The following is a 26,517-nucleotide window of genomic DNA, read 5'->3' on the forward strand; positions in this document are numbered from 1 at the left end:
TTTTTATTTAGCAGTCCAGACAATATTTTCAAAGATTTAAAGGGCAGGATTTTTAAATGCCTTGACAGCTCCCTTTGACAGATGATTTTGACAGTTCCTCTTGACACTTTTGACGGGTCCCCTCAACATTTTTGACGGTTGATTTTGACAGGTCTGTTGACAATTCCAATGAGCTTGACAGTTAATGAGTTTATGTACTTTTTGCACACATTTTTGCCTACTTTTAACAATTGCAAAGGGCACCTTACCCCCTCTCCCAAAGGGCACCTGACTTCACTCAAAAGGTGGCTGACTGCCCTCAAAGGGCACCTGACTTCCCCCAAAGTGGTTCAGGGATAATACCCAAAGGGGTACCTTACCTCTCCAAAGGGATACCCTGGTTATGCAAATGAATCCACAAGATTCAGACCTGCTCTTACCAGGTCTAATCTGCACACTTTGGGTTTCACACTCCTGAGTGTGAATCCGACTAGAGTGGAGGCAGTTGATTATTTAAATAGCCAGATGCCTCTGTAAGACGCAACTGTGCAAAACACAAACTGCCCCCATTCTTGTCCCTGCAAAAATGGGAAGCGCCCTGTTCAGGGACTTTTTCTGCACTTCCACTATTTTTGCCACAATGGAGAGTCTCTCTGTCATGTCGAAAATCCAGGCCCAGTTGCGCTAATATGTATATGGCTATCAGGTGATGACAGGGTTGGCCTTCACTTTTGCTTTCTCCATGGTCAAAGAGCCCATCAATGCTTGATGTCCAGTGTTCATTTGTACAATGACTATTTGAGTGAACTCCTGGATAGTTGACCTATCATTAGAATCATATCTAGAAAGCATTAACAACTATTGGAAGAAAGAAAAACAATCTATCACTCCTGAATAACTGCTGCCTTTGGGAATGTATCCCAGCTCTTGATTAACTTAGATTACTGTTTTTTAATAGCCACACCAGGAAATATTTCCCAGTTGTAAGGATGTGCTCTAAAGTTAACTTATATAGCACGGAACTGTAATGTTGTAAATTATTCATGTCCTTGTAATTTAATCATATTTCTTGAGAATTAAATTATTTTAGCACTAAATTCTTTTTGCCATTTATTTACTTTGCTTCATTTGAATTTTTAGTGCAAAAATGGCTTTAAGCTATGAGGAGTAAAGTGCACATTCATAAAAATGTATGCACAATTTACATTCGGCTCAATCAGTTTGTGCCTTGCTCACCTTCTATGTGAGAAAATAGTTCCAATACTATTAAACCAACCCATTCCCATTACCCTTCAAACCCTTTTCCTTTTTCAATTTATATAATCTTAATGTTGACATAGTTTCTATATCTGCCACTAACCTGCAAGTGAATTTCACATACTCACAACTCTCTGTAAAGATCTTTCTCATGAGCTCTGTTTTAAATTTGTTGCATATAATTTTGCACCTATGGCCCCTCACTCATGACTGCTTGATGACAGGAAACAATCTGCTTCTATCAATCTTATCTCATCCATCCATTATTTGAAAAACTTCTACCATATCACTCTGCAATCTGCATTATTCTAGTGAAGAAAGGCTAGCTTTTAAAGCCTTTTTTATGTTTGTGTTTCCATGTATCAGATAACACCTCATAAGGAATCTGCTGATAGTCATTGTAATGCTTTGCTTCGTTTTTGTATTCTGGAGCCTAATATTGCACACACATCTCTAATAGTTGAGGCCTTATTAACTTTATTAATAGGCTCATCATTGACTATTGCCTTTTAAATTCCATAGTCACAAAATTTTGCTCCTTAGCACCCAGTTTTTCAGGGCTACTCAAGTTATTTTAGCTCCAAAATAGGTGTATGCAGAGCACACATACATCTCTGGTACAAGCTGCGCCACACACCATTTTGGTGAGGAAACTAGAGAGCATCCAGGGAGTGTTTCACAAACAGAAGGTATTCCACTCCCTCAATGTCCACTTGGGGTACAAATATACGCAACATGTCATCCAGATCAATGCCTGATTTCCTGGCAGCAATCAGGATGCCTTCATTCAGGAGCAGTCCGCTCTGCCATCTGCATTTGAGCCACCACAACAAACTAGAGGGTAGCTACTGAGCGACAAAGGTTATCCTTCAATGCATGGCTCAGGACTCCAGTACACAGCCCATGCACCAGTGTGCAGCATATATACAATGAAAGCCATGCTGCCACATGCAATGTGATACAGCAGGTCATGAGTGTGCTAACACAATGCTTCCTCTGCCTTAACTTCTTTGGATTGCGGATGTCAAGATTGCTGGAGGTCTGCTGCATGCTGCACATTAAGATTATATAGATTGAAAAAAGAAAAGGGTTTGAAGGGTTATAGGAATGGGTTGGGTTAATAGCATTGGAACTATTTTCTCACATGGAAGGTAAGCAAGGCACAAACTGATTGAGCCAAATGTAAATTGTGCATAAATTTTTATGATTGTGCACTTTACTCCTCATACTTTAAAGCCATTTTTGCACTAAAAATTCAAATGAAGCAAAGTAAATAAATCGCAAAAGGAATTTAATGCTAAAATAATTGAATTCTCAAGAAATATGATTAAATTACAAGGATTTGAATAATTTACAACATTACAGTTCCATGTTATATAAATTAACAACTTTAGAGCACATCCTTACAACTGGGAAATAGTTCACGCCATCATGAGGGGCACAGCCCTTATAACCAGGTATATGGTGAGCTGAGGTGTAGGAGAAAGTGGAGGAGGGTAAGAGGCAACCAACAACCCTTTGCTGGTTGGGCAGCCTGAGACCGCAATACTTGTAAACAGAACCCTAATTCTCTTTGCACCATAGCTTCACCCTATTACTGTCCATCACAGCATCTGCTTCTCCACAGTGCAAAAATTAATATTCTAAACCAAATTTATAATTCAAACAATGCCATGCTGCATACTAACGTTAACAAAATCATCCTTGCACATTACCTTGGTGCCTGATTTCCATGTGCCTTTGCCTATTGCTCGTAGGCATTGGTACCCCAGTGACTGCAGCACAGCTGTTGACTTTCAGATGACATTGAGCAGCTCAGGACTACCAAGGTCCAGCTTGAAACTTTACCACCTTTTGCATGGGCATGGGTGGCAGCAGTCTGTGTGGACTGGCTGATAGACAACAACAAGGGCACTGGTGGAGGTAGTGGTGGAAGGATGGATGCTGTCATTTTAATAGAGGCCAGCAGGCTCCATGGGGTCACTGCCACTCTCCTGGGGCAGCACCTTGGCAATTCTAATAATGTGTTGGAGGATAGATTGCTGGACTGTTGTGATATCCTGCCACCCCTTTGAACACTGGTATCTGTAGCCATGAGGACAGCAGTCTAGGCTTATGTGGAGGCAGGCTGAGCTTGCTTTACAGAAGTCTGAGTTTCCACTGCAGCACTCAGGCTTTGGGTGCTTCTGTTGGTGCTGCAAAGCAGCTGAGACATTGGCCATCAGACGCTGCATGATCTTTGACATTACACACACGTTTTCTGTTAGCCGTGCAAGCATTTCATTGATGGAGTGGGCTACAGAAAAAGGCATGCATAAAGTGGCCATCTAAGTTCTCTGCCACAGAACCAGTATGTGACCTTTGTCATCTTCATCACTGTTTTCCTGTTTTTTTTCCACCACTGCTTGACAGGTTTAAGTTCTTGGGTATCTAAAAGGAGAAAGACAGAAGGGCAGGGGTTGCTTGGATCTGCAGCTTGTAAAACAGAAGATATTATGTGATGAGGGGAAGGTGGGATGTGCAAAGGAGGATTAAACATGAAGGGACCACCATTTTCAATGGTTTTGGTCATACTACTGGTCACGGCCTCAGCTATGGCCATTGCAAAGATGGCATTCCTCCCTTCTCCCCCAGGGTAAGACAGGCAACCGTGCCTGACCCCTGCTGGTTAGTTCCTGAAAACCAACTTGTCCTGCAAGAAAGAAGTAAGTGTGCCAGTGGGTGTAGTGCAATTTGTTTGAGTGACCTGGCTGTTATGGTTGAATAGCTGGCAGTGTATGCAAGCTGTGAGATGTGGGTATGAAGCTTGCAACAGTGCTGAGTGCATGAGTGTGAGTTGTGTTTGATGGAGATTGTTGGTAGATGAGTGATAGGATGTGGTGCATTGAGCAGTACCTGAGGCTAATGGAGCAGTTGGTGGGAAATGAAGTTGGAAATCTGAAAATGACACTTGACAACACGTGCACAGTTCCCATTTGAAGGTACATTTGCTAGTCTTGACCACTAGTGTGAGGTCATTGAACTTTTTTAGGCACTGCGCCCAGGTCCTTGGGGCTAGACTCTTGGCATTGACCAATTATTATCTGCTCCCAGCGCCTTTACAAAGTTTTTCTGGTGTGTCATCTGGCTCCTGTGGATAGATCACACCTCTTGTCCTTTCTACCTCGTCTCCCTGCCTGCTGGAGATTGGGTCAGGTCCGCCCGCCCGGCAGGCAGAAAATTCTGCCGTAGTTTTTCTTGAGTAACCCAGAAAATGGAGCCAGTACTGTTGACAAAATTGGGAGAAAATGACCATAATAATTAATCATTCCCAAGAAGGACTTGAGTTCTGTGGCATTTTTTGGGGGCTGAAGCCTCACAAATAGCTCTCACCTTCTCTTCTGAGTGAAGGCCTTGCGAGTCGACCCGATGACCCAGGTAAATCACTTCTTTTATTTGGAAGGTACATTTTTTCCTTTTCAAATGACAAATGCTTACATACCTCTTTCAAGTTAGCCAGGTGTTCTTCATCAGTCAGTCCTGTTACTAGGATATCATCAAGATAAACCACCACATAGGATAGAACTTGGAGTAAATTTTTCACACTCCGATGGAAAATTGCACAAGCCAGTGAGACTCCGAATGGTAACCTGATTTACTGGTATGACTCCTTATATGTGTTGATAGGCACAAAAAACCGAGAGGCCTTTTCTAGCTCGACTTTCTGGTAGGCATGGCTTATGTCGAGTTTTGCAAATGTGGTTTCCCCCTGCCAGCTTGGTGTACAATTCATCAATTTTTCATATAGGATGCCTACCAAGTCTGGCCACTTTGTTAACGGTCAACTTGTGGTCCCCGCATATTCGTACATTCTGGTCAGGCTTTAGTACTGGAACTATGGCAACTGCCCATTTGGAAAATTGCACAAGTTGTCAAACTCCCAACCTTTCCAGCCTGTCTAATTCAATATTCACCTTTTCTCGTAGTTCATAGGGGACTGGCCTCACCTTCAAATATCTGTGGATTGTTCTAGGATCTACATGGATTTTGGCTTGCAGTCCCTGAATCCTCCCGAGCTTTCCCCTGAACACAGGGGCATATTTCTTTAATAACTCTTGCAGGTCTTTCATTCTTAGTTGAAAAATCTCCGTCCACTCCACTTTTATTTCCTTAAGCCAGTTCCAACCAACTAGGGTTGGACCCTCCCCTGCTACCACTATCAGGGATAGGTTAGCAGACTGGCTTCATTGTACTGGAACCTTGCATATGCCTTTCACTCATATGTTTTCGCCACTATATGTCTTTAGTCTGGCATCTGATTTTCCAGCTTTACTGAGTGGCCTCCTCCTTTCAGATACTTAAACATATTTGAATCCTCTCCTATGACTATTGTGGATGCGCCTGCATCCACCTCCATTCGAAAGGGATTCCTGTTGACTTCTGTTGTCATGTAGATTGGCTCTGTTTTACCCATTTTTAAATTATGCGGGAATAAGTATCTGACTCTGTTGCTTCTGGTTCCTCCATTATATAAATTTCCCGACTTCTGCCTTTTTGTTTGAAATTTTGCATCAATCTTTCTTTACAATATCGCATAACATGCCCATTGCAATGGCAGTAGAAACACTTGGTTTTTCTAAATTGTCATTCATTTTCAGACTGTCTGGTTGCAATTCTGCTATTATTAATGTGGTCTTCACCCGTTAAACCATTGCCTTTTACTGGTCAGTTAAGGGCGGCGGTTTCCTGCCTTTCCGCGGAGCCCTGCACTTCCGCGCCATTTCCAGCCGGTGCCTCCCTCTCAACGCGAAGAATAGCGCAATTTTGTGCTCCCTTGATTTCTTCTGAGTCACTGACTGCACTTCCCATTGCGAGGGCAACTCCAGCGCCTTGCTGAAATCCAAATTTGTCTCAGACATCAACCTCTTTTGAATGACGTCTTTGTTAACCCTACATACTAATCAGTCTCTTAACATGTCATCACTCAATGTCCCAAACCCACAGTGCTCTGTCAATTATTTTAAAGCTGCTACATAACAAACGACTTTCTCTGCAGAGGCGCGACACCTCGAATTGAATTTAAAATGTGTGTTGTTACCGAGGGTTTTGGCTGAAAGTAGCATTTCACAAGATTCATCAACTGATCAAAGCTCTTGGAATCTGGGGTGTTGGGTGCTGTTAGGCTACATATTAGGCCGTATGTTTTACTGCCACATGTCAATAAGTGGATTGGCCGTCTCTTCTCCTCCCCCGATATGTCGTTGGCCAAAAAGAAAAACGCGAGGCATTCAATATAATGTGACCAGTCATCGATGGTCTGATCAAAGGGTTCGATGCGGCCAAATTGTGGCATACTGGAGGGAGATAACTTCAACAACTATGGTGAGTGCTTACAAGCAGCTTGCAAGGCATGGCTACTTCAGTACAGTTGAGTTTTTGCAGCTTTCCTTTGTGTTGCCAATTGGTCATGTTTTGCTTCGTCGCCAGTTGTTATGTTCTATATGGGTCGCTTTGCTCAGGAACCGGTTGCACACTTATCTGTCAGCAGGTGAGTTGATTTCAATATTCTGCAGACGCAGAGACCAATATGAAATGAAGCACATGCTATTTATTTACACAAACAACAGAGAACCAACATGATGTGTGCTTCCCCAACTAGATCCTACTCTAGACTAACATTAACATGGTAGCCTGCACTACACAGCTTTTGTGTCCTACAGTCACGTGGTCAATCTGCTCACATTCTCTTAAAGGTGTATTACACCCTGGATTGCCACATGGGAGGCATCCAGGAGTGGTGGGGAGAAGTTTGGAAAGTCACCAAGTGAAAAGGTTGTGAGTTCGAGTCCCACTCTAGAGATCTGAATAAAAATCTAGGCTGAGGTGCTGTCTTCCTGGTCGTTGTTAAACTGAGGTTTGTCTTCACGGAGGTAGAAGATTTTATGAGACTAGTTTGAGGATGTGCACAGAAGATCTCCCTGGTGCCCCTGATCAAAACAAAGTTTTCCTGATGTCCTGCTCCTCAATCAACACCATTAAAACTATTCTGGTCTTTATCACTTAGTTGTTTGTGAGACCTTACTGTACACAAATTAGTTGCTTCATTTCCAACATTACAACAATGGCTATACTTCAAAGCACTTTGGCATGTCTGAGTTTGTGAAATGTGCGACACAGATTTTTAAAAAAACTCTTAAGTATGAACAGTGAACAAAACTGACTCAAGAACTAAATACCATAGGACACTACTCACTATTTCCAAGCACTTTGAAAAACTACTCTTAACTTACACATGTTATTTTCTCCCTTTTGGCCGACTTTTCACACAGTTTACTATCCCCTAATTCCATACCACTTGGTCTTTTCTAATAATCCCACATGCACAGCACTTCTCCCCGGCATTGATTTAGTTTGTGCCTCCATAAAAAAAATTCTGATATTTATCAAACATGATTGTCATTTCATAATCCGTGCAGACTTCTTGTGGCTATTATCTCTTTATCTAGAGTAATTTCAATAATTTCATTTTCAGAAACTCTAATATCTTGTCTACTGCAAATCTTAAATGACAGGCTTGTCAGTTCTCAGATTAAACCTGTCTTCCTTTATAAAATGGGTATTACTCAAGCCGTTCACCAGTCCTCCAACTGACAGTGGCCCCCAGTGCCTTGTTGAACTGAGATTTAAATAGAGCCCTGAAATAAAGGCTGAATTTTAAATTTTCACCTATCTGGAGCAGAGATGGTGAGGGGAGAGGGAGTATGTAATAGCAAGCTGGAAAGCTGGAAACCCAAGTTTCAACTCAGGCTGTAGAGTCTTAAACCCACAATGTTCCTGTGACATCACTGATAGGTTCCCCACTTGAACATCAGCCCGATTGACAGACTTTGCTTTCACTCAGCGGGGCTGCTGGATATTGGAGAAGAAGCTAGAGGGTCAGGTAGGTTCAAACGCAAACTGGAGATAGGGTAGTAGTTCTGATCCCAGAGAGGATGTCAGGTGGGGGAACCTAAGGCCTCAAACTTCACCCATACCAAGGCCACCAATCTCAGCCCAAGGCCTGTGAGCTCCCCACCTACTGGCCTCTGATTACGCAGGCCTCTAATCTGAACCCCTACAGCCCCAGCCTCTAATCTCTGACCATCTCCCCAACTTGAGGATCAGACCCTGAGATTGGAGGCTTTGTCAGGAAGGCCAAGGGGAGTTTGGAAGGGCTGGTAGAGTGTCCAAATGTATGGGGTTGGAGTGGCAGGCATGCTGGATCCTGTAGCCTTGCTTTCCTTTAGTTGCCAGGTTTCCTGAAGCAATATTCCACAACCTTAAAGCACCACAGCAATAGGGTCAGAAAAAATAGGGCAACTGATACCATTGAAAACCTGAAGTGAAGACAAATAATGCTACAAATATATAGCAGGCAATTGGCAGCATCTAAAAAGAGAAATGACAGGTTTACAGTTCAGGTTGAAATCTTTAATTCAGATTTATTTTCTGCTGAAAAGAAAAGAATGCTGACATCTTTGAGGAGCAGTTACACAGCCAAAACATGCAAAATTTCACACCTACAAGAGGTTACATTACATGTCAAACAAAAATTCCCAAAATAAACTTTGGGCCAGCAGGAGAGTTTTGATTGCTAATATCTCTCTCGGTAACAATGCTTCCATGTTTTCTTTCCAATGTACGCTACGGTCAGAATATTGATTATTTTATTTTGTTTGGTTTCTTTATTAGCAAGTGAGACTTGGTGATATCTGCTTCTCCCTGCGTTATGTTCCCACTTCAAACAAGCTGACAGTTGTAATTTTAGAAGCCAAGAACCTGAAGATAATGGATAAAGGTGGTTTATCTGGTAAGAGTTCCTACTCCAAACACTTGTGGCTGCATGTTTGGTTGAAATTAGCTCTTTCACAAAATTACATTGGAACCATCTGCCAATACAGAGATTGCTCTGGTAGTTGGTACTGATTGTAAATACCTAGGGCACGATTTTGCTCTTGGTGTGTGGTTTTGGTGGGGGTGGTTCGGGAAGCTGACCGTCATCCGTCATTGGCTCCGCACCATGATTTCATGCTGGCTGGTCAATTAAGGCCTGCTCTTGGTGGATCGTAAGCAGCTGAGCTGAGTGCTGCCTGTGCGGGTGGAAGGAGGAGGGAGAGTTGGGCCTGGTGTGCAGTTCATGCATGTGCAAGAAAGAACGTTTCAATCTCCCTGAGGCACGAAGCAGAAAGTGCAATCCCATTCGTGGATGAGGTTTCCTAAAAAATGTAAAGGCTACTTGGCCTTTTCACCTGCCGCCAACCGTTAGGTTGAATGGACAGTGTGAATTTAATTTAATTAGATTGTTAATGGCCTTAATAGGCCTTTTAATTATCTGGTCCAGGCCCACCGGATGAAATATCACGACACTGCCATTATGCGTCATTTTATACTCAGGTGTGTCGGGCATGTGTCTACACGCTGAGCATAATATTCTGCCCCTACTTGTGTCATTTAAAACATTTCTCTTGAGGGATGTGGCAGTCGCTGAGAAGGTCAGTTTTTGTTGCCCATCCCTAATTGCTCTTGAACTGAGAGAGGGCAGGGAAGAGAGGAGGAGAGGAGGGGTAGAAAATGCCGGTCGGGGAAAGAAAGGAAAGGGGAGAAGGTGGAGGGCAGAGAGAAGGCAGGGTAGAGGGAATGAAGGAAAGGAGGAGGGGAAAAGGGAGGGGAAGGAGAAGGCCAGAGAGAGACAGAAGGAGGGCGAGGAGGGGTATGAGAGAGTGAGAGAGAGAAAGGAGAAGGGGGAAGAGGAATGCTTGTTATAACTTTTACTGCAACATATTTTCAGATATCTGCTATTCTGTCTGTAACACATACACAACTAATTGCGACTATCTATAAAGCTTGCCCTGATCTTTGTTCTCTTGCTTCTAACATTTTGATAAATTACCCACTACTTTCTGCAATATTTTCTCAGTTATCTGCCTACCTCTCTACACATTCCCAGCAGTCTGTTATTCTGCCTATAACATTCTTGCAACACTCTATTTCATAAAGACCATACCCTGGTGGTATAATTCTGGATGTAACACTCCCCAGGCTGTTATCCTGTTGTACCATACTCCAGGGTCAATTGCACTCAGGGTTCCTTATATTTACCATAGTGTCAGTGAGAGATGCATATCATTATCCACACAGTGAGGGTATTTTTGATTTTAGCCGATATCATATGTGGTATCAGCATGACCACTCATTACACACCTCTTCCAATTTTTGATTTTATTTAAGTTGAAGGAAAATAAAATTGGGAGAGGTATGTTCTGAATGTCTGAGCTCATGTCACCTTTTACACTATTGCCTAAAATCAAAATTACTGCAGATTATGGAAAAACATAGAACAAAGGTCACATCATTATCACACCCCATTGAATAATGCATATCCTCTACCTGTCAAGAAACAGAGTAAAATATATTCCTTAAACTTCTCTCATACAACATTGCCTCAAATGAAGGGTTTGTGGTTATATTTCAAACTGGTGTCTTCAAAATAAATGTGACCATATACTGTTGGGACAAGGCTGAATACAAAACCAAAGGGACTGATGGATTTTACTTTCATGAGTATTTGGAGGCACTCTTTATCTTTTTTATAGACCCCTATGTGAAGGTACGACTGATGCTCAACACAAAAAAGTTGAAGAAGAAGAAGACAACAGTTAAAAAGAACACATTGAACCCATATTTCAATGAGTCCTTTAACTTTGATGTAACATTTGAAGAAATACAGGTGAGGAGAAAATGTGAAACCTTTAAAAGAAAAAATAAGGTACAGTAGGTTACATTCTTTATGTTGACCATAAAAAACTTGCATGAAAAATATTTGAGCAGCCTCAACTTAAAAGATCACCACACAAAACGTCCAATAATGTGGCACTACTTCACCAAATTGATATTCTAACTGAAAGAGACACCAAGTGGAAATGAAAATGTTGTATTCGTGCCCTTCTGAGATTTGAATTTAAGTACTTTGTTACAGCAATGTCTCAACTTATGTAGACCTGACTTAGATCACTGGGCACCCAGGATGGAAACACTTGCATTTTACATACAGTCCTTGCATTCAGTATCTTCAGCAATACAAAACAAATAGTTCACAAGTTTGGAAGAGGGGCAGATTTTGCACTCAAATGCTTTCTTCTTATTTCTATCCCTAGGCTGCCCACTTTCAATATTTGTGACATTTGGCATCTACTGCTCCCTTCATACCCTTATCAGTCTTCATCTCATTGCATGGATGTGCAGTGGCAACACTGTGATGTCTGGGGCTGCAACTTCCGAGTTCCAGGGTGGTGTATAGTGGGGGTACCCCAAAGATGCGCTGGGGAATCCCCTTCGGAAGTCCCCAGGTAAGGTTTGCACGGCAATTACCCGGAAGTGCATACTTCTCCTGGGTAAATGCCTTGCGCTGGGACCCATCTGAAAATGCAATTTAAATCACAAACTACGAATGGTTCCAACTGGGTTACACCAATATTTACCTAGAAAAAGTTAGAATTAAAACCTCTTCTAACTTCTGGGTAACTATTGCACAAACCCACATTGACCCCTAGACAGGACTCCCCCCCCAGCCCCAAACCCCCAGGGGACTCTCCACAGCTCCCCCACAGGACTTCCCCGCCTGCCTTCCCCTGAGCCCCCCGAAGGGTCTACCACAAACCCCCATGAGACTCCCCCACCTCTCTACACCCCAGGGGTCTACCCCCAAGCATCACCCCCCATGGGTCTTCCTCCAACCACCCAACTACCCCCCCCCAAGGGATTCCCCCCCAATCCCATGGGGATTCTTGAGTCCTCACCCCCCCACCCCCCACCCCCCACCCCCCACCACCCACAGGGATTCTTCCCCCCCTACACCTCCCAGGATCGACTCTCACACTTTCCCCTTCCCCCGGCCCCCACCAGGCACAATTCTCACCTCCAACCTCTCCCGAGGCCCAATCTGACTCCCCACTAAGGCCTGACACCCACCCCTCCCAAGCACTCCCCCTGCCCCCTCCAGAGTAACAGTCAAGATTGTGAATGTGTACAAATTGCTGAACTGCCCATTGGTGCTCTAACCTTCTTTGTTACTTTATCACCCTTATTATTAGCACTGAATGCCCTTAGCAATATTTAAGTTGTTATTTACTGTGAACAAACGGAATCATGCTCTTGAAAAGATGTCAGCTGAGAAGTCAAATAAATGTGTATCTGAAAGGGTAATTTTCACCTGACTTGAAAATCTGAAAGACTGTGCTTCCAAATCCCAAGCCTGTGCCCAGTTTCACTGATCTCATGTGGGGTTATTACAATTGGCTTTATTACTCCTGAGTTAGGGAATGAGGAAAATTCACAGCCAGGATTCCTGCTATTGATTGCTTTTCAAAATTCCAACTGGAAAATATTTGTATCCAGACACTCGGTTAGGACATGAATAAATTCAGTTCTAATGCCTTCCAGTGAAACAGCCTGCTGAATCTCACTATTTAGATTAACAAAGAATGCTCACTTCAGTGTGGTCCTGTGGAATTGTGCCTCAGAATGTGCATCATTTTTAAGTTAGAGCAAACTAAATGCTGCCATAAATTAGATATTACTTTTCACGTCTGAGGCTTTCATTTGAATCCAGCTTAGTCTAACTCCCATTAATGTCTTCTTTACGTTGTATATTAGGTTGCTATGTGAAATGATTTTGAATATTCTTAATATAGCTCCTAATGCATGCAGGAGCAGTGCATAAAATTGACTGCATTAAATTTGCAAGCTTATCCAGAGAGCACACAATGGCTTGTGCGGAAAATGAAAAAAAAATAATTATTGTTCTGAAGTGATCCTGGTGAAAGCTGAATGGAGCTGGACAAAGGGATGAGGTCAGGATTGAGCTCAGTTGTGTTGTATTTCACAGTTAAAACGTTCATGTCTGCTAACAAATTGCCAAACTGCAATTGTTTCTTTTGATGCTCTAACTGGGGCACATTGTAGGAACAGTGCCGAGAATGTTTCATTCTGCCATATCTGATCCAGAATGCTTTGTGTTGATAATCCTCCTCCTTCAAGAACCATGCTCTAAAAGTGGTGACCATGGGTGACACCCATTGGATTGGTCCATGACTATGCTTGGCAAAGTACTGTAGTGTTTGCCATTGCCTTCTGCAGTATGGGAGACCAGAAAATGTTCCCATGTATTAGAAGGATTTACAGACTAATAATCAGCCTGTTTTATGAACACATTTTCTGTGGCCATCAAGTCCTGAAGTGGGCTGTGAACCCAGAGCTTCTGGTCCAGAGATAGGAATGCTACCACTGTGCCACAAGACTTCCACTGTGTTGACATTGGCTGCTGAAAAGTCTCCATTTCATACTACTAACATCTTGATTAGCATGAAATCCATAAAGAAATTTTTAAAAGGGGAGGAACTGATTTTTAAAACCTCTAGCATTCTCTGTTTTTGTTTCCTCTTTCACCATGCAGAAAGTGCAGTTAGTGATCTCTGTGTGGGATCATGACAAGATGTCAAAGAATGATGCCATTGGAAAACTCTTTCTTGGCTGTGATGCCACTGGAAATCAGCTAAGTCACTGGTCCGATATGCTAGCCAATCCAAGAAGACCAATTGCACAGTGGCACACTCTTCAATCCAAGGAGGAAGTAGATAAAGCGCTCAAAGCACTTGGGGCGAAGTCTCGTTTCCAAATTTTCTAGTGTACTGACTAGATTGAAGCCAAAGGAACCTCTACAAAGTCATAAATTATAAGTTATCTGTTTCAGGCAAAACTGTTCACCTTTGCTAAGATATACTCTGTTCCTACCCTTTGTCTTCTAAGGGTTGAACGGAAGTGAACAAGATGAAATGTATTACATTACTATCCCAAATTGAATACACAACACAGAATGCATTATAAACACATTACATATACAACTTTGTGATCCTGTACTTATTGTACTTATAAAGCTGAGTCCAGTATACACTACTGTGCAGTGCAATTTAGAAAGCCTGGATACTTGGGTTATTTTCACTCTCCTGGAATATTCAACTACAATGGAAATAAATAGAAGATAATTGATTGTTTGACTGAGCAACTTAAATGAAGAATTGTAATATTGTAAATCTTGAGATTGTTTTATATTCATCCTCTGATCCCTTGGATTGAATTACTACTTTAATGGGCCATAATTTCCATGATTTTAGGTTTGATAATGCACAAATCAATGATTCTAGTAGAGCTCCCCAATAATTATAGATTAAGAAGAATAATTATTGATTAAGAAGATCATAAGTTTGAATCTCATCCTTGATCCATGGTGAGTTAACTGATCTCCTCCAGGCAGCAGTTGGAACATTCAGGGAAGAGTATAAAAGTTATCCAGAGTTCTGGTCTTGATCATTATCCAGTGACTCCTGCCGGAAATTTTCTCAGGTTGATGTTGAGATTAGAGCTGGCCTCAGCTTTGACGCAATTCACATTTTATAATATCTAGGGACTTGATAAATACTGAATGGCCACTGAACCAAAGTAAAGAAGGCTGTTCTGCATCTTTGGAAGTGTAAAGGGACAGAGGCCCTGTGGAGGGTTGCACCAGTCTCTTGCTTTTGGCAGACTAGCAGAGCCCATGAAGAAAGCCGGGACCTGGATCCATTGGTTCTCTGAAATTTTCAGGTGCTTTTAACATACTTCCAGCTGCCCTTTACAAGGTAAGAGTTGTGTGCAAGTTGTGGGGTTATGGGTGGGCAGGGGGAGGTTGATGGGAATTGAGTCGGGGTTTTTCCTCTGCCCAGCAGTTTGCCTGGCTCAGTCAAATCCTAGCATATCACTGAACATCAGAAAACCAAATGAGATCAGGGATACCAGCATCCAGGTGGTCAAAGAGAAGCAGCCTGGACCTCCAAAGAAAGGGTAGAGTTTTGAAAGGAATTGATTGACCCCCGCTTGTTTCTTGACTGTTGTTAGGGGCCTCTTAAGTGCTCTTAAGTGCCAAATGTTCCCCCTGCATCATGCAGCTAAATATCAGGGTGTATCCACAATTGAACTTGTGCCCACCTACCAATCCCTAGCAAATTAGGTGCCCTTCCACCAATCCTACAAATTGCAGTGGGGTCAGTTGCTAGAGGACACTGGAGCAAGATCCCAGCGTGAACACTGGGATCATTTCCTAAGGATTTTTACGAATATATCTTTCAGGAGCATAGTGTAAGAAAAGAAAGGCACATAGCTCTGTTCTCTTTCTTGATAGTAAAAATTGGCTTGCTACACTCCTTTTGTGAAAAAATGCTTTTAAATTTATTATTTATGATGGTATATGCACTTTACTTAAAAAATATATTTGTAACTGTTATATATATTTGCTAAATTGGTATGAAAGAGTCAACTGCTTTTACTGCCAAAAGTATATGTATTGGAACTGAAAATGGTGTTAGAATGAAGGTTGGGAGATTAGAGTTATACAGTACAGAAACAGGCCCTTCAGCCCATCAAGCACATCTATTCTAATCCCATTTTCCAGCACTTGGCTCATAGCCTTGTATGCGATGGCATTTCAAGTGCTCATCTAAATACTTCTTAAATGTATTACTGTGGTGGATTCTCTCACATATGTGTGAGTATAGAAATTGTACCTTTTGACTTCTGTCTACTCCAGCTGAAAGCATAAATTGATGTGAATCACTTTGTGATTATGTATTTATAATAGGTCTTAGAATTCTAGGAAAACCTCCTAACATATGGCTTTCATACTGGCAGAGCCATTACTACCAAAGTAAAAAATATTGCCATTAGTCTGCATGAAGCAACCTGATCATACATTTAAAACTGTTAGGCTGCTTAATTTCAGTGTAGAACATTTCATGTTCCTAATGTGAATGATACGTAATTTGCAAGTAAAAGACTTTTCACAACTTATTTAATGTCCCATTAGAGGCAACCATTCTAAAATAAAGGGCTTAGTGCATACATATAATGTTGAATGATGTCAACCAGGAGGTTCCCAGGTTCAATCCTTGCTCTGTGTTGAGTTAGATCCCAATCAATGAAGCAGTAAGATACTATCTGGCTTCAGCATCCTTGGGCTGGGGAAGGCAAATCAACAGCAAGGTTTCTGTTGGCATTTATATTTGTGTAAATAAATGGGTACATGAAAATATCAAACGAATAAATTTGCAAATACAGTGGTGCAATAGTATAAGATAAAAAAGACATTAGAATACAGGAAAAGGAGAATACCAATTTTCCTGTTGAGCCTATTTCCCCATTTTGTTAGCTTTATATCCATTTAATCTTAGTTCTTTGTACCTTTCCTATCTAAATATTACCATTTTAACAGACTGAATTGGTCATATGTCTGTAGCCTTCATGATCAACGCTGCACACACTAACAACCATTTTCAACAACCTTTTCCTGAATTTGCTTTTGACTAGTTTAATTCAAATATTAAGATATATTTTGTTCATTATTTCTGAAATAACAAGGAATTACGGACTTCGTGATAGTAAGAATGTGTGACAGAATCATATAAATAAATGGCAAAGCAAGACTATAGTAGAAGCTGGTATCAAAATGGTAGTCAAGAAGCAAAGGTATTGTGAATAGAAATCTGTTGTGTTACAAATAAAAATATTTAAATCTCATTTTTTAGTTTTTTGTCATGTTTTACATATTTTATTAATGTATAAACTGTTAAGATACTATTGGATTAGGTTAACACAATAAAATTATATCGTTAAATTAAATGAGTCATTAAGCTTCTATGCTGTTTAATTAAGAAAACTGGATGAAGTATGAGGTTCACAATGCAGGCCACAACAAAGACTGAAAACAACAGGGCAGAAGCAAGATACATCATTTAGGAGTGGTTAGGGGATGCCAAACCAAGATTTTAAAACCCTGAGGAAAATGAGCAGCTATGGAGTTATTCAGGTCCTGGGAAATTATTACAGTAACAGGTATTGCAATATGTCTACATTTAAAATCATCAAAAAAGATGGGGACATGCAAAAGCATGTTAGTGGTACACTTGGAGCTTTGGAGGTACAATAAATCAGAAAAGCAATAGTAATATCAATAAAAATGTGATCTAATTAAAACCTTAAACTCACAGAATAGTTTAAACAATGGTCTGAGTCAATCGTGGCTTAGTTGATAGTGATCTTGCCTCTGAATAAGAAGGTTGTGGGTTTAAGTTCCACTTCAGAACTTAATCACAAACATCTAGCTTAACACACTACTGCTCCACTGTTGGAAGTGCTACCTTTCAGGTGAGATGTTAAACTGATGCCTCTGCCCTCTTAGGTGGATGTAAATAGCTCTTGGCATTATTTTGAAGAACAGTGGAGTTATCCCTTGAGTCCTGGCCAATGCTTATCCCTCAATCAACAGAGCAAAAACATTACATTGCTGATTTAGGAATCTAATTACCTGCCCTATTTCTCACATTACAACAGTGTCTATACTTACAAAAATTATTTCATTGGCTGTAAAGTGCTTTGGGACATCTGGTGGCCATGAAAGGTGCTATAAAAATGCAAGCCTTCTTTTCTTTCTTTCCAGTAATAGAGTTTGCACTTTTAATCAATGGTTTTATAAATCAGGACTTTGAAATAAATAATGAAAGATTATAATGGTAATGCATTAAATGCATGATAGGACAGTTTATTTGAAAGAAAATAACAAACTAATTTACATTTATATAATACTTTTATAACATCTTCAGAAAGTCCCAGAGTTCTTCATTGCCCAACAAATTACTTTTGAGATATAGGGCAGAATTTTCAAGGTGACATGCGGGGAGCGGGCCCTGCACATCAGCGAGTAAAATGACATGCGGTGATGTCGGGCAAGCATCCCGATGTCACCATGTGCCATAGCGATATTTCACTGGGCAGGCGTGTGATGAAGTGCGACACACACCTCCATTAATTAACGGGCTAGTTACAGCCCTTAACTTGGCAATCAACACCGATTTTCAGGCGGCCATGCGATCTTCAGCTCGGCGCATGGGCACAATGAGCAGGTGGATAAGCGGCTTTTTAATAAAACTCATCCACAGGCGGGATAAGAGGGCTCAGTGGGGTTGTCAATCTGGTCTGTGAAGTATTTATTGCAGAAAGTTTTTTTAAACTTGACTGTGTGATGTGTAGCAGTTCAGAATGAATTCCAGCAGCTTTCTATGTACTTTTCGCCTTCAGTTCAGCACTCTTCAGTCAGGAATCTTTATCTGGCCTGCAGCTTTCCGGAGGCCTCCCTTTAGCCTGGGTATGGGTTCTGACATGTCTACTGGTGGCAGCTCCTCTGAGGAGGAAGGGAGGGCTAGAATGAGGAGGAGGCTAGGGGTGCACAATCAGCCTCCAGGGGAGCCACCTTTGGGAGTACATGCACAGGCACAAGGGGTGCAGGGCCAAGAGGTAGTCCAAGGTGGAAGGGGGCCACAGAAGATGCCACTACCCTGCTGCCAGGGTACACAGGCAGAGAAGCAGCTGCTTCAGTATGACTGAGGTGCAGTGCCGAAGGAGCTCCAACTGTCACATGTGACCATTAAGGCACCAGCAGGTGAGCGCGGTGCCTTCGTCAACAGGAAGGTCTTCCACTCCATGAACATGTAGATAGCACATGTGATCACAGGGTGCTGATTCTACAAGTCTGTGCAAGGTACCCAGGCAGCTCCCACGACGCCTACATCCTCAGACATTCCCAGGTGCCGGGGCTCTTCAGTGCTCCAGCCCAGCTTGATGGATGGCTGCCCCTTAGAAAGTGGCTCATGATGCCTTGCCGCCATCCAAGAACAGAAGCTGAGCAGCAGTACAATAGGAGCCATGTCTCCACAAGGGCTGTGATGGAGAGAGCCATCGGTCTTCTCAAGATGCGCTTCCGATGCCTGGACCACTCAGGGGGCGCACTCCAGTACACCCCAGATCATGTCTCGGTGATAGTAGTTGCATACTGCACTCTCCACAGTCTTGTGCTGGAAAGGGGGGACGCAGTGGACAATGAAGACATCGACGCAATGGATGCTGCTGCACACGATGAGTCCAGCACTGATTTGGAGCATGAGGAAACACAGGGCAATGATGAGGGGCTGAACGCTGACCTGGCACAACACCAAGGAGGCAGGGACACCTGGGAGATTTTAATCCAATGAACCTTCAGCTAGCTCCACACAAATGGATCATGAGGACCAGCCTTGCCTGGCACTTCCATACATGGCACTTAAGTGCTACATCTGCCACTTCATTAGCTGCAACTAAGGGCTTTGGGCATAAACCTCAATGTCCACTCAAATACTCATGGCATGTCTGTAAATCATACAAATGCAACACAAAGGAGCCAACCTCAGCCATGGTAACACATCTGGATTTAATTTCATCCATGATGTGGTGCAACAAAATGAAAGCAAAACATTCTTACAACAGCAATAAATAATAATTTCCTAATCTAGGGCCAACACAAAGCACCAGTGAGAAACCTGTGGTGTGCCGAAGGTGCCTTATGCTTATGTTTTCATGCCGCCCCATCGCTCGGAGTGGCTTCTGAGACAGGCTGCTGACCTGTCCTGGCGGATGTCCTTGTTGGACGTCCTCCGGCCCATGGAGCTTGTGCTGGCCCCACCTGGAAGGGAGTGGCCAGTTCCACAGCTGGCATCTCCCCAGTTGTTGCAACCTCAATGGATGCCTCACTGGCAGAGGGGCGGAGGAGCTGCTGCCCTCATCCAGAGTGTCCTGAGACGAGCCCACAGAGACAACAGGCAGCTTAGGACCTCACTGTAGATGGATGGGCACCAAGCTGGGAAACTTGGTGCACTCTCCAGGAGAGTCACCACTCTCTCCTTGGAGGGAGCATGATGCTCTGACATGAGGCTTATGGCATCACTCATGCTCTACGTGGACTCCTCCATCACAGACACCAAGTGAAGCATGGTCTCATGCTACACTCCCAGGTGCTCCCACACACCCGGCCACATTTCCTGCAGCTGCTGCATCGTGGCCGATTCCAGAGGAACATCATCACACCCGACTCAGCATATGCCTGGTCCCCTGCAGTCCTCTGGCTGCTGGCGCCATTGGCACTCTCTGTTTCTGCCATCTCCTCCAGCGATTGTGAAGTGCCCTCTCCATTGTACCCTGGGACACTAGCCGATGTTGCTATTCCCACCGAGGTGCTAGTATCTGTGCTGATGCCTGCCTGGCAGAAATTATGTGATGCAGGTGACAGTTGAGGGCCCTCAGGCGTGAGAGGGGGCATCTGTAATGGAGCCTGGTTGCCAGCCTCTGATAATGCTGAAATTAACAACAAGGACAGTGGATCAGTTATATAACTTCAATTTTATACAAAGTTAGCAGATTAATAGGTCTGAAAACTATACTTTTGACAGAAGTTTTGTATTATTATTTTACTTGCAGCTATAAAGCTGTGTGTATCTATTCAACTCTGTAACTTTCAAAAAGCCTGAAAAATCAGCTACCACATTTCCATGTGTGAGCATAGTGTCACACTTCATTCCTTTCCCCCAGGCTCATTATGCGCTCAAACTTCCAGAACCTAAGGAGACGAACACTGGTGTGGTGGCAAATAGTCAGGAGGAGGCCCAAACATTACAGGCGGATACAGACAGTTTGGTCAGATGGACTAAGGAATGCCAAACAGAATGTTATGTGGGTAAGTGTGAGGTGATGCACTTGGGCAGGACAAACAAGGTACGGGAATACACGAGGAATGGTAGGACTGTGGAAAGTAAGCAGGATCAGAGGGACCTTGCTGGGCATGTTGACAGGCCCATTAACGTAGCAAGACAGATACATAAGGCATTTAAGAAGGTAAATGCCATACTTGCCTTTATTAGCCGAGGAATAGAATGTAAGAACAGGGAATGTCATTGTTGCAAGTGCAGAAAATGCTGCCAAGGCCACAGCTACAGTCCTGCATGCAGTTGTGATCAACGCTTCATGGGAGGGATGTGATTGGAGTGGAGAGGGTGCAGAGATTGCTGACCAGAATGCATGTTGGGCTGGAGAGTTGGAGTTATTAGGACACATAGCATAGACTGGGGATATTTGTCATGGAGGACAGGAGATTGAGGGGTGGCATTAATGAGCTTCATAACATTATGAGGGGCATGGATAGGATGGACAGAAAGCAGCTTTTCCACTTGGTGGAGGGATGACTAACCTGGTGGCATTTATTTAAGGTGAGGGACATGAGGCTGACAGGTGAGGTGATGAGGAACTCTTGCACACAGTAATGTGGGATGCACTGGCTGAAAGGGTGGTGGACGCAAAAACCCTCCTAACATGTAATAAGTATTTGGATGTGCAGTTGCGATGCCATGGAATACAAAGCCATGGGGATAGTGGTCAGAAATGGGATAGGGTGGCTTTAGAAGGTGCTGGACACACACTTCTTTGAAGGGCCAAGGGACCTTTGTCTATGACCCACACCTCTGACTCTATCAGTCTGTGAATGAGCAGTGTTGCTATATTAACAATTCCAGCAATCATCAGTGCTTTGGATGGTGGGAAGACAGAGTGGATGTAACTGTGGAGCTCAAATACCTGGCCTCTCCACCCCAGCCTCACTGATACCTTTGGACCTGGGCGCATGGCACGTTTCAAGCTCCAGGGCCTCCTGCTCAAAAAGGCTCAATATCACCAACAGGGCCTGGCCGCCTCAGAAGCTCAGAAGCATTGTGTGCATTGTTCTCCTGCAAAACAGAGAAGACCATTCACTGGGGCTATTTGCACATGTACTCTGCACACGCACACCACACCCCAACCACAGTGGCCCATCTGAGGCCTCCAGTGCCTCCTCCCTATGCTACTGCTGATTGGTCACAAAAATATAGTACGACTACTCCCAAACCCCACCCAACAGCCACCTTGGACACATTCTGCATCCATCACTTTCAGTAACACGCGGGTCTTAGCTCCCATAGTAAAGAGGCACAACTAGGTACGGCACTGAGGGCACCAGTTGGCTCTTGGCCTTGAGACCTTGAGGCTCCCCTTCCACAATCTCATCACTGTGAATAGGACATGTATTGGAGTTCTGAGTCTGCGCCTAGCTGCAACTCCTGCAGGTTACCCCTAGACTAATCATGTGCGACTAAGAGCAACACATGGTGCAGAGAGAACCCATCTTCTCATGAACTACTGAGGCTGATGTAAGCATGGACACCATCTGCTTGACCACCCAGCATGCGACAAATGTCCAACATGAGTCAATGCAGTCATGACAGTAATGTTGGGGAGGGGCCTCAAAGGCTAAGGCTACCTGCTGGGTTAAATGCCCAAATCCAACATGGTACGCACCCTTCCAGAGTGCAACAAATCGTTGAAGCGCTTACAGCACTGGATCCAGGTGCGCTGCACCACTTCGTGGGTGCTCACCACCTCCGCCACCTACTCACAGGCATGCTTCATCATGTGGTGGGGCCTCCTCCTCCCATCCTGGGGAAACAGCATCTCCCGCCATGCTGCCATCTCCTCGACAACATCAGCAAGGCAATCATCAGAAAAGTGAGGGGCACATTGCCCCCCTGCTGGCCTACCCTGCAGCCGGCCCTGCTCCTGGGCCACACCCCACAGCCTGCCCTCCTCCTCTGGCCTTCCCTCAATATTGGCCTGCTGTGCAGACCTGTAGCTGGCCATGGCACACAGCCTAAAGGAGGCTGCCAGGCATTTTTTTAAACAGACTGCCGGGTCGCCATTGGACCCGGCAGTCTGTGCACGCCCACCGCAAACTTCAAACTCCCGCTTTCCATGGGAGTTGGAAATGTGCAGGGCAAGCTTTAATTGGCCCGCCAATGCAAAATGGCGGTGCGGCCCCGATCACGGGTGGCCATCAGCACCTGCTCCGCCCACCCGCCAAATGGAAAATTTTGGCCATAGTCACTTTGTTATGGAAGCAGTAATGGCAGCTAGTTTACAAACAGTAAGGTCCAGCAAATGCCAATTAGATTGGAGGAAGGTCTGTACTGGAGTTCCCCAGGGGTCAGTTTTGGGACCCTTGCTCTTTTTGTTATATATTAATGGCCAAGACCGTGGTGTGCAGGGCATGATTTCAAAATTGGTGGATGATATGAAGATTGGAAGCATTGTCAACTGTGATGAGGACAGTCTTGATCTTCAAAAGGGCATAGACATATTGGTAGATTGGGCAGGCAAATGGCAGATGAAGTTCAATGCAGAGAAGTGTGAGGTAATTCATTTGGCAGGAAGAATGTGGAGAGATAGTACAAAATAAAGGGAGAAACTCTAAAGGAGATGCAGGAACAAAGGGACCTCAGTGTATATGTACATAAGTCATGGAAGGTGGTAGGGCATGTTGAGTGATCAATTAATAATGCATATGGTATCCTAGGTTTCATCAATAGGGGCATAGAGTACAAGAGTGAGGAGGTCATGTTAAACTTGTATAAGACATTAGTTAGGCCTCATTTGAAGTATTGTGTCCAGTTCTGGGTGCCATACTTGAGGAAGAATGTGAAGGCATTGGAAACAGTACAGAGGAGATTCACAAGAATGATTCCAGGGATAAACAACTGTAGTTATGAAGATAGATTAGAGAGGTTGTGCCTGTTTTCCTTGGAGAAAAGGAGGCTGAAAGGAGACTTTATACAGATATTCAAAATCCTGAGGGGCTTGGACAGGGTAAATAGCAAGAAACTGCTCCCACTCAAGAGGACATCAAGAAGTATCGGGCACAGATGCAAAATAATGGGCAAAAGGAGTAAATGTGATGTGAGGAAAAGTTTTTTTCACCCAGAAGGTGGTTAGAGTCTGGAACAAACCTCCTGAAAGGGTGGTGGAGCCAGGTTCAATTGAGGTATTCAAAAGGGCAAAGGATTGCTATCTGAAAAGAAAGAATGTGCAAGGTTATGGGGATAAGGCAGGGGAATGGGAATAGGTAGAATGCTCTTTCAGCGAGCCAGTGCAGACTCGATGGGCTGCGCTGTAAATATTCTGTGATTCTGTGAAATGAACAGTTAACCTGTTTTGGTGGTATTGGTTGATTGGTGGTTGAAGGATAAGCATTGGTCAGGGCACAGGGAGAACTGACTTGCTTTCTTTGAATGTGAGATAGCTACAATTCACTTTGGGAGACAGATGGAGCCTTGATAGAAAGTGAAGCACATATTAGTCATTTAGATCAATTTGATCTGTTATCTTTGGTTTAAACAAGATCATTTGAAACATGTTAATTCAATAAAACATGTTGGCTTGTGAGAATAGATGCGGACTATATTATTCCATATATCATACACTCTGTGCACTATTCTCTACAACTGGGTAACTATTTATTATAATGCTGTATACATAGGGTTTGCCCTTGGTCATCAACAAATTCAAGGCAAGAAACCAAAATAATTGTTTGAAGTAAAATTAGAAAATATTGGGTATTAACAGGTAGTCAATTCACATCTTAAAAAAAGGTGGATTTCAAAGTTTTGGTTTCTGCATTTAATTTTTGGCAGTGGGGCTTTCCCTAGTGATGATAATATGATGTCTATTCCATTGTGTCTTTAGTTTAAGGAATGATATCAAAATATTAGAGTGGTTTTGGGTCTTTGGATGGGGAAGACAAGGGTTACGCCACACCTATTGTTCAGTACACTGCTAAACAGCATGATTACATGGATAAAAGAGACGAGAGTTTTAGGACTGAATTTAGTGCTGGTGCTGGGGATCCCACTGATGGGTCTGAAAGTGGGGAATGGGGGTGACCCTGCTTCATTGCCGCAGGATCCAAGGCCGCATCTTGTCAGCAACATAGTGCAGGAAGATGAAAAGCACTTAACCTGAGTCCCGATAAATATTAACGAACCTCTCCTTAAGAGATTTGAAAGCTGGATTGGTCTGAACTCTAATGTCCGTCAAGCTGAATAGTCTACTCATAATCACGAAACAGGATTTCCTGAGAGGCATTAATTAAACATTGGATGTTTGGCTTTAAAATAATACCAATCAGAAAATTCATGCTACTGTCTAGATAAAAACCACAGAATAATCCTCACATAGAAAAGAAATCCTACTTGGGTAAGCTGTTGGAGGTTAGGCAGTCCCTCAATAAGTAAGAATTCGTACCTTCCAAAGTCAAATTGCAAATTGCAAATTTGGATTCCATATTAAAAAAGAAAACTTTCAGTACAACTTACTTATGGTCTTGAATACACACAAACAATTTCAGAAGCATGCAAAGAGTTTTTTTTACACTTTTTTCTACTGGGGAGATGGCCTATTTCTTTCCATCAGGATTTCCCTCTCTAATGAACCTTTTGCTTTTCATCTTTTATGAGGCACAGTTGACTAAAATAGCTATGTACTGAATGTAGTTTTAACGTCATTTCATTCCTAAGGTGAAAGATAGAAGGCCTGTAAAATGAGTACTACATGATTCATTTCCCAGACATGTTCCAAACACCTGCTGCAAGATCATTAAATTCAACCTCCATACAAACAAGTACAAGTGTGACGCACTTTTGGAATTACTATTTAATAAGTACAGTGGCACACTATCATTAAATCAGACCAATCACTGTCATTTTGAGATTCCTTTGCCTTAACAAAAGCCCCAATGTTAGACTTTTTGCAACGTGCTAATTCTAAGATTCATTATGAAGATTACGCATTCCACGCATTTTTGGAGATGGCAGCAAAGTGAATATTGAAGAGGAGGATGCTAATTGATCCCCTGCATTGCTACTGTGGTATAATTGCATAGCAGCACTGGAGAACCTTGGCATTAACAATGCATGAACCAGTTAGCCTCAACAATGTGTCCTATACAAAGTCACGTGTCCATTTGCTGCCCTCACTGCACAGGCGTGAGTGCAGTATAGCAACTATTGCTGACCTCCAATTCTGACCTTGCTGCAGTACTTGAGATCAGGGGTGCACACCTAACTCCAGCAGGTGCCCATGCCATATTGGATGCATCCTGGGGTGATGGGGGAGGGAGAGAAGTTGTGGCACTGGATGTGGGCAAACCCAAGCCCCCTCAAAGAGATTGCTTATCCTTCCCTTTGTGTAAGAGATGATTACTAAAAGTACCACAAGCAACCCTAGAGCCTTTTAAGTCAGAATCAGTCTTCAGTCTGGAGACCATGGTGGGCTACATTTCCATGGAAACAATGACGTGGGCAGTGGGATCTTTCCAGCATCCAGTTTCTGGGTAGAAATAGAATGGAGCTGTGGGAATTTCTATCAGAGAAAGATGTCCTGCTTGATAATGTAATGGGCTATCTTTGGGACAGATAGAAGGATAGGCCCCATTGGCAACACTGTCAGCAGCTCTTTTGG

General features: G+C 43.1%; 1 protein-coding gene across 4 annotated transcripts in view; it reads left to right on the plus strand.

Moving 5' to 3' along the window:
- The window catches only part of syt8 (synaptotagmin VIII), a 115,053-nt gene extending 98,196 nt beyond the window's left edge, over positions 1 to 16,857 (plus strand). For all 4 annotated transcript variants that reach the window (XM_041198291.1, XM_041198289.1, XM_041198293.1 and 1 more), the window contains 3 exons: positions 8,947 to 9,064; positions 10,848 to 10,981; positions 13,706 to 16,857. In XM_041198291.1, coding sequence (XP_041054225.1) covers positions 8,947 to 9,064; positions 10,848 to 10,981; positions 13,706 to 13,936 — 483 coding nt within the window. In that variant the 3' untranslated portion in view covers positions 13,937 to 16,857. The remainder of the gene's footprint in view (positions 1 to 8,946; positions 9,065 to 10,847; positions 10,982 to 13,705) is intronic.
- The last annotated feature ends 9,660 nt before the right edge of the window (positions 16,858 to 26,517 follow it).

The sequence above is a fragment of the Carcharodon carcharias genome, chromosome 10 (assembly GCF_017639515.1).
Source record: "Carcharodon carcharias isolate sCarCar2 chromosome 10, sCarCar2.pri, whole genome shotgun sequence".
NCBI classification, from domain to species: domain Eukaryota; kingdom Metazoa; phylum Chordata; class Chondrichthyes; order Lamniformes; family Lamnidae; genus Carcharodon; species Carcharodon carcharias.